Below are 9,677 nucleotides of genomic sequence, written 5' to 3' on the forward strand. Positions count from 1 at the left end.
GATAATATTTATAATTGTCTGAAATAAATGCAATTTTTAAGTTTTAATTATTATTTAAACATATTAAAAAGTTTTACGCTCATTATTAATAGAGATTGAAACTAAATATTTTTTTGTTTCGAAGTTGAAATCAAGGCATATTCACTGCCAAAAGTCAGTTAAAAATTTTCCATATTATTCGTTATTTCTTATTTTAATGCCAAATTTTCTCTTAAACCGTATACTTTTTTTTACTATAGGTACACAGTATTTATTTACCTCATGATATGCTGCAAAACCTAATTAATCACGAATTTTTAATTTTATGTACTCTTGTCTCCGGTTGTACCTCCCAAACATCCTTAATGTCTTTGGCTGTTTTTCTTTTTAATTGTTGGAGCCAAATTCATTTTATAGTCACCGGGGCTAACAATAGCCATTCCGACTGTGAGTTTTATCGTTAAATAGTAATAATTTGTTCACATTTTCCTTACGACAAACATATTATGTAATATATTTAGCAAATATGAAGATTGGAAAAACTTTGGCGGTTGTTGTAGAACAAACAAAATAGCTATTAATTTAGCAAAGTTCAAGCACGAAATTATAAGCAATAGGATATTGAACAATAATAATTAACAGACAGTAATATTATTACACATTAGGTTGGTGGACACTTTCGATTTCGAGAACATTCATTATCCAGGAAAGTGAGCCTGACCTCGTCCTAACTTTTATTGATACGATTTCCAAATCCATATTTTCTTCGATCGGTTCAAAGGACAGAATTAATTTATATTCCGTGGGTGTAGAAGGCATATAAGCAAACTGCTTCGTAAAGGGATACGTGACATGTAAACTGTTGAAATATTAGCTCAGTTATTTAATGTTATATATGTATTAACCACATACTTACTTGAGTGACCCACATCCCCGTTGATTATGTCTCTATCAGACACTTCAGGTTGTCGAAATTACCCGCGATTGGGGGAAGTCTCGGAAAAATATAAAAACGAAACGCTATAATAGTTTTTTATTCTTGTGAAGTTTGTCGAAAGTTTAACAAGTTGCCAATAAATAACCAAACGAAACCAAAATGTTCAGAAACGTAAGTAGCAACTTTGTCTGTACAATTTTTAACTCCAAATCTAAGTATAATATTGTTATTGTTATCTTCACATTGCAATTGTTTTTACATTGCAAAAATTGCAAAATTGTAATAATTTCGAGCAAGAAGGCGAGAAATAAACGCAAAAACTTTGTTGTCAGACACAAAACAAAACATAAATAGGATTTTCTTGTTTTACTTCCTTAGAGACGCTTTCGAGGCTTGCGCCGTACGTTAAGCAAGCCGTGCACAGTGGAATTCGTTTATTATAACTCCGCCTATATTGACCATCCGCCTAATACGAAGTAATTGCAGTGTTAAGTTTACTTTTCATTTTAAATTCTCTATAGGAATGTTTGGATATAATGAATTCGTTTAAAATGACATATCATTTATTATGACTGATTCTTAAGAAATCATATCTGGCTATAGTGACCCATAATGATTAATTAATTTTCGCTCATTTTTCTGACCCTTCTTATGTACAGTAGAATCCGCTTATAATGACATTGAAGGGAAATGGCAAACACGTCATACGAAGAGGGCATTTCTATGTTGATTAGTTATTTAGTTTAATATAAAAAGTACAGACTGTATTTATAATCGATTATTGTCGCTTATCGGGCAATCGGCCATTTTGTCTTCTATCCTTTATTATCATTAGTCATAATGCTTTTTAGACACATTCGCTTTTGACTTAAGTTCTTGTCTTTAGACTTCTTGGTTTCACAAAGTCTATACTTTACTTATCAATTTATCTCAAAATGTAATTCATAAAATAGGGTGTCCGACATGTTAATGAATTGACACATTGGGTTAGTGCACTGGCTACGTACTAGAACCTGGTAGTAATCACACTCGCCTTCGTTTCGAGAGGCAATCTCCTTACTCGTTCTTGTGGGAACGCGACAATAGACTCTTGCTCGTGTCCAACTTTTAGCGTATCACTGGTATCGGAATTTGTCATTTTATCAATCGGTTGGACAAACTACTGTTATTAATATATGAAGGTCCTTCTAGTTAGTAGTTTTACGTATTTACCATTTTGTTCATTACTAAATAATAAGCTGCCAAATTCAAACACTTTTTTACTGTAGTACCTAATAAGTTTCGGATAACCTTTGTGTTAATATAATTTGTAAAATTTTACGCAGGTAATCGTTGCAATCGCATTGATCTCCATGGTTTGCGCTTTACCTAACCCAGAGGCCAAGCCTGAAGCTAAACCAGAGGCCAAACCTGAAGCTAAACCATCAGGCATAATTTCGGCTTACGCAGCTGCTCCATTGGTTGCTGCTCCAGCGTTAGCTGCCCCCGCTGCTCCCCTAATTGCGGCTCCCTATGCGGCTCCATTCTTCGCAGCTGCTTATGCTGCCCCATCTATCCACCCATACCCATACCCTGCTGCTGCTTTAGTATTGTAACCAAGGAAAAAATAAATAAATTGTAATAATTTAAACACCAAAAGTGCAAAAATATACCGAAATTAATTTTTCATAGTACCTAATACTGAGTTTTTATTGTTCAGAAACGGCATTTGATTATAATGTAGGATATAAATGGGTGCCCACTTTGTGCTTGCTTCATCTTTAGACGTGTACTCGGCAATGACGATTGACATGGAAGATCGAGAAGGCATGTGCCTACTTTAACAACGAGAAAGACGTTACTTTCTGTTAAATTCGTAATCTGATAAATGGCGTATAAATAATAAATAACACGTCATATTTTGTTCTATGATTTGTTAGGTCATCTACTCAGCGAGGCCTTAACGAAAACACGTAAAATTATTGAGCGATTACAGTTAAATCATCGTCAAAGATTGTACCAATCATTATCATCATAAGGTCGTCAGTCCTAAGACTGGTTGGACACGCACATCCACTCTTTCCTATCCTGAGCTAATCTTCGCATTTCCCTTAAACTAGAACATCCCACATCTTTAACTGTTTGCGAACAGTCATCTAATCTACAGTCCATTTCAATTTGTTAGAATTGTGACCTTGAAGAAATCTGCGCGAAAATAGAAAGAATACACACTAGGCGTGAGCAAGACAGAAATAGTTGGAACAAGCTTGAACGAGCAGAGCTCTCTATGGGCGGTCTTAGGAGATCGACTAGAACTGTACAGTACTAGACGAAAATGTTTAGCAATTTCTTAAAACAAAAATGTATATAAATTAACAATAGAAAACAAAGCAAAAGTTTTATAGGTGTGTAGAACGTTAAGTTAATTCACTTGTTATTATTTTTGGCTAAATATGCTTTTAAATAAAACATATTCTTAAATTTTAACGAGGCAGTTTAAATAATTTTGCAAATGGTACTGTACACTTTTGTCTAGTTCTCGCTCGATGATCGGTGGAGAAATGAGCTCCGCAGACAGATATGATTGAATTTGGAATTATTCTACGGCGCATCCTAATAAAGGGAAGAGGCACATCTCTAACTTCTTGAAACGAATAGTAGGTCTAGCTCTACCTCTCCTAACTCCCGTTTCTGTCTCTAATATATCTCTGACTAGACCTTCATGCCTGAGAAGGTGTCCTACCAACCTATTTCGCCTATTTCTTCTATGGCGTCCGCTCTTCTTCTGTTCTTTCTAATACTTCTTCATTTCTAATCTCTATCATTGATATCCTCATCATTCATTGCACTTATATTGAAGTGACAGAAAAATGACAAATAAGTATTAGCTAATTCTAAGAACTGTAGGTAAGAATTGCTGCCAGTATGGTCAGGTAGGATGAAGATAAGTCATAATTAATTCATTGTTTATCCTGATGATGATTTTAAGAGGTAGTAAACGTTAGGTACCTACAAAGCACAACAAATTAAATAAAAATCTATTTTAGACGTTAAATTATGTAAAATTAAGAAATTTTTAATGTTAGATACTAGTCGCTTCCAAGTGTCTGACGAAGTAATCTTGTCTCTCTTTTTTATATCGCAGAAGAGTTTCATTACAGAGAGTTTATATTGTATCAATATTTTTCCTATTTCATTCTTATTTATCGAAGAAGTTAACACATAAACATTAATGAATTAAATTAACTTTCCATTTTCTGCAGATTACCGGTGCGTAAAACCAGGGGTGCGGGTTCGCTTCCCGGCGAGGGCATCACAACAGCAAAAAATTTTTCCTTATTATTTGGGGTAATCTATAGAGCGTAGTGGATGGAAAGTTAATTTCACTTAATGTTTACAATTTTTACATTCAAATGTTATTATTATGAAAAAAAGCATTTTGATTTTACCTTAACCGGCTCACAAGTAGATTGATTCAATCTGTCTGTGTATACGTATTGCACGTCAACACATATAAGAACATGTTTGTGTACATAGAAAGTCTAATCCTTTTGGTTAAAGTTGAAATGGACTGTTTTCATACACATCACGCACTAACTAATTTAATTTTATCCTTTTTACAAATCTTTCAAGTTTTAGCTCAATGGACTTTTCACTTTTTCTAATACGTCTCGTGCGCGGGATTTTTTTAGTTCGAAATCAAGTTACCGATTCTGTTGTTGTACATACGTACTAAGTTTTTATGATTGCGTAAAGCCAAAAAACTATAAGAGTTTCTGTAGTTTCGGTATCTGTCCGTCTGATTGTGCCACATAGTCTTCCTAACCTCTTGTTTTATTTATATACCCATTAAAATGAAAGAAGGACGATTTCTGTCCCTAAATAATGAAGTGAGTGAACATTTAAAAAATATATTTCTAGAAAATGATAGAACATTACTGCAACGGTCTTAATAAGATATAAAAATGTGGACTGGGTACAACTTGGAAGATCCACACGACTGACTTCCCAGTAAAAAGAACAAAAATACCACATATGCTTTAATTATCATAATTTTTAGTATTATTGTACTATTGTCTTGCATTTCTATAGTTTTCTTGTCATATTTTTTATGGAAACGTTTCTTTCGAGTAGGTACTTCTTTTGAAGATCGGGAACCTCCAGTTGCAATTAAATAGAATTCTATATTGTATGATGCCGACCACTAGCTGTAGTTCACATTTTTTCTTGTAAATATCCATTTTTCATTCCATTTTAAATGTAGTTTATATAGAGAAGAGCACATTACCATATTTTTTAATATAAAACCACTCTTGAAGGAGACTTTACGACTTTACTGAATGAGTCTCGACGGATTGGAATAGATAAAATCTTCCTGTGTTTCACACGGAAAATTTACAGCCTGTTTGAAAGTAATTTCAGGGTACGCATAAGTAGGTTTTGAGAAATTTGTATGTTTTTACCAGAATACGTAAAATAAATACTGGTCATCGATGCAGCTAACTGAAGACTATGGTACTATTTTAACTATTGCAAAGGAAATAACGGAATCATAACGAACCTCACTCATGTGTCTGTCCGTCGATTTATAATAGATGTTTTCTATAAATAATATTAGAAACGTAAATAAATCATTTTGCAATTAGATAGTAATTATTAATTATAAAATCCGGTCTGGGTTCATAATTTACCATAGAAATAGACCATGTTGATTCATACATTCTGTGTGTCTTCGAAATTATTTTCTGATTAAAATCAGGTTCCATTTTACCTTTTAGGCAAATATCGATTCCAATATTTTATTCCTGGTAAATTACTTAATTAACTGTCAAATAATAAGACCTGGGACATAGTCCACCAATTATTTTACATGGGCTAAGGCTGGGTCACACTGTTACGGAGTTTACGTTCTTTATAAGGTAAGACGTCTCAAGGTTTTAAGTTTCGTAAAAATGATAATGTAAAATCAAAAGTAAATGGGGTGCTTCTCGAATTTTTGAGAATATTCGAGGGGTGTCAACTATATACAGTAAAGAATTGTTTGGCGAGTACCTATAGCAGCGTGGCTAACGGATAAAAATTTTTGCAAAAAAAAAACAAGGTACAATTCGAAGCCGGCCCTGTGTGTGATTTACTAACAGTAGGTGTAGTGCAACGAATTGCTTTAAGAATTGCTACATCGATGGATTGTAGGTGTGAAAACATTAAAAGAACAGAGATAACTACTATACTAATCTAACAAATAATAAACAATAGATACCTGCAATTTAGCAGGGCCGGATTAGCTGTCAAGTACGTTTTGGTCAACAAGGGTGAATTTTCGGATATGCAAAAGAAAAATACTGATATGCAAGGGAAGAAAAAGTAAAAAAAGAGCGAATATAAAGGTAGAAGACGAATAATTAAAAGAAGTGCCTGATTTTCGGTGTCTAGGAAGTCGGATAAAGGAGCAGTAGAGATTTAAAACAGATAACTCAGGATCGAGTCATCTTCAACGGAAAGAAGTCACTTCTATGCTCGAGAACGGTGTTAATTTAGTAATTCTAAAAAGATTTTTAAAGTTGTTTGGAGCCTGGCGCTGTATGGGTGCGAAACATAGACAGTGGGCGCGGTGGAAAAGAAAAAGTTAGAAGCGTTCGAAATGTGTGTTGTTGCAGACGAATGATGAGAATACCGTGGAGAGAGAAGATTAGAAGTGAAGGAGAACAGAGGACTCTATGGAAGTCAATAAGAAATAGGCGAGATAAGTTAGTAGGACACCTTCTCAGGCATGAAAGGCTGGTCAGTGACATATTAGAAGATAGTAAAATCAGTAACAGCAGTTAAGAAGAGTACAGATAAACCTAGATTAAATTGCTGTTCACAAATAGTGAAGAATGTGGAATGTTTTAGTTTTAGGGAAATGCGAAGATTAGTACAGGATAGGAAAGAGCGAAGGTGCGACTGACAACCTTATGATGATGGATGAAGTAAGCACTTATGAAAACGACCTTCTGTTAACAAATAATATTAACCAGTAGCTTCCTTTAATTGAATATAGGTACCTCTGATGTAAATATAAACAAAATTCGTTAACCTTCTCATTTCAATTCAAGGAACGTAACAAAATGCTGCATTTCTACATACGTATGAATATATATTATAAACCTTTCTTCTTCCTCCTTCAGATTTTATTTTTAAATGAGCCAAATGCATTACCTATTTCAGTCACATAGAGAAAAAGCACTTTGCGTGACTTTGGAATTGTCGTACCATGACATAAGATATCTTTTCAAATAATACTTGCAATTTTCTGCTTCTTCAAACAGTAAACAATGTTCGAGACCGAAGGAATAAAATCAGCAGCAAATCTGGCATCAGAATTTAATCGTTTGACTGATTTGTGGATACTTTCGAGGTTCAATTATGGTTTTAAATAAATAATTGTATTGACCCTCTTTATGTTTTAATCGAAAGAATTAATAGGAAATTTCAAAATCATGTAACTCACTCGTTCCTAATTTAATTTCAAGTCAAGTAATACTAAATCAATCAAAGCAACGCGCTTCTTGATGCATAATGTTTAATTGATACCTAATTAATTGAATAGGAACAATGAGGCACTAAATAACAAACTCGAAGTTTGGAGGTCAAGGTCAATTTACGCAAGTTTTCGTCTAATGTTTCGAAAAAGATGGACAATTGGATCGAAGAAGTCAATTCACTGACGCTGCTGTTTACGACTAAGGAATTCGAAGTCAATCAGCCATCATATAAAACATTTAACAAAAATTAAAAATCACCAAATCACACCGAGGTACATAGTATATCAGGTGACTAAAATCTTTTCTAACTCGATTACTTTTTTGTTCTCTTGATATATATATATATATATATCATTTTACATTTACCTCCAATTTCTCCATTTCTCTAACTTGATATTCGAATGTGAATTGGAATTTCTATTAATTATATCTTCGGAAAAATTAGCTGAAGCAGTAATGAATGGCTCGAGTATTTAACTCAAACCAATAGATAATACATAAATTTTCTTTAGATTGTACAGTATAGTAGTATTTTTTAAAAAAAGTTGGCTTAAACTGTTGCATTAACTAATTATTAAACACCAGAAAACTACTGCTTTATTTGGAGCAGACGAATGCGAAATATTGGTTTAGCTTTGTTAAAAACTTTTATGCTTGCACCATACAAAACTGCACAGAGGAATTATCAAAACAAACAAACATAAACGCATATGCAATACATATAATATACAGGGTAGGCGCGATTTGCTGACAATTTCTCGAAATGGAAATTTTCAGTTTATCGGTTGGTACTAACAGGTTAGCTTCTGAAGCCTGTTAAAGTAACTCCTTCTGGACATAGCCACTAGGGGTCACACGTGGCGCGTGACGCGTGACGTTACACACTTTTCTGTTTTCCTTTCTACCGTCGATAAATAAGTTTCACTTCAGAAAAACGGGTAGGTTAGAATCATAATGTTGCAGTAGTAGTAAATTGTTTAATATTATTGCCTGAGATTGAAAGTAAGGGTTAATAGAGTTCAGTAATAACTATACGTAAAAACGTTGTCTTCGAAATGAAAATTTAGTGGTTTGAGTTAGGCAATTTTCACTGTATTTATGATTAGGGTCTTCTATAATCATTGTGAATTTGTTTTTTTTACGGCTTTAGTCGATTGACAAGGTTCTGTATTCGGGGTTAATTGACGATGCATCAGGCAACGAAGGAAGACTAATACTTTCTTCAACCACGATCGGAAAGTTGTACCTTAACGAGAATGCTTGTATACATACATATCTTGTAACTTTCTTAATATTTGCAAAGACGAGAACAATCGAGAAACAAGTACCAACTTTGATAATAGAAAATAATTTTATTATTTATTTGACCAGCAATCTCAGAAAAAAAACAGACATTATTCGAATCTATTTTTGTACTTCATCATCCTAGTGCCTCTTTGTTTTAGTAATTAAAACTTGTTTATAGGTCATGACATGTTCTTGACACAGTTTTAAACAACTGAACAACAATCCATACACAAATTCCATTTGCTAATTCGAAATAAATCGACCGAGGTCGATATACAGGTGCCTAATGAAAATTTCATACTGAAATACGAAAAATATGAAAATATAATAAAGGAAATTTAACGAGAAAGACAGTAGTTGTTTTCCGATTATTGTTACAAACTCATTTGAAATTAAATGAAATGTGTTTTTCCTACAACTATATTATCAGAAATAAAATATGTTATTGTAAGATTATCTGCCTTGTGCGTATTTCGCACTTATTTTCAGTTTCCACACGTTTTCCAGATGAGAATTTACAAGTATTACGATTATCTAAAGAAAGCACGTTATGTGAGGTAAAGAACATTAGCGGAAACTTTTAGTAGTGGATCGTTGTGCTTATTAATTAATGGATTCTATTTTAAGATTGTTAGAGGGTAAAAACATATTTCGTGATACAAACCAAGAAACTGACGTTTAGAACCATTGGTGTGATGTTATCTTAGAGCACTGCTTAGCATTTGGGAGAACACCGACTCAATTCTGGTTCGCGTATTTTCGTTTCTATGTTTAATGTTTCCAAACAGCGCAGTTTTGGTGTAAATGCAGAAACGTTATGCGTGTTGATTTCAAGAAGCTGAGCCTTCAAGAATTTGTAACAAAACACTATGCCTTTAGAATCTACATACCAGCGTTGTATATTTGATACAACGATTCTTCATCCATTTTGCATAATGAGCAAACATCTACAGGCTTTACGAATCCCCGAA

At 33.5% G+C, this 9,677-nt stretch overlaps 1 protein-coding gene across 1 annotated transcript; it reads left to right on the forward strand.

The window, feature by feature from the left end:
- Positions 1 to 1,002: 1,002 nt before the first annotated feature.
- Positions 1,003 to 2,584, forward strand: LOC108737463 (male-specific opa-containing protein-like). The gene is made up of 2 exons (XM_018470318.1): positions 1,003 to 1,087; positions 2,242 to 2,584. Exons 1-2 carry the CDS (start codon positions 1,076 to 1,078, stop codon positions 2,509 to 2,511), a joined length of 282 nt encoding a protein of 93 aa, XP_018325820.1. The 5' UTR covers positions 1,003 to 1,075; the 3' UTR covers positions 2,512 to 2,584.
- The last annotated feature ends 7,093 nt before the right edge of the window (positions 2,585 to 9,677 follow it).

The sequence above is a fragment of the Agrilus planipennis genome, unplaced genomic scaffold (genome assembly GCF_000699045.2).
Source record: "Agrilus planipennis isolate EAB-ADULT unplaced genomic scaffold, Apla_2.0 scaffold155, whole genome shotgun sequence".
In the NCBI taxonomy this organism is placed as follows: Eukaryota; Metazoa; Arthropoda; class Insecta; order Coleoptera; family Buprestidae; genus Agrilus; species Agrilus planipennis.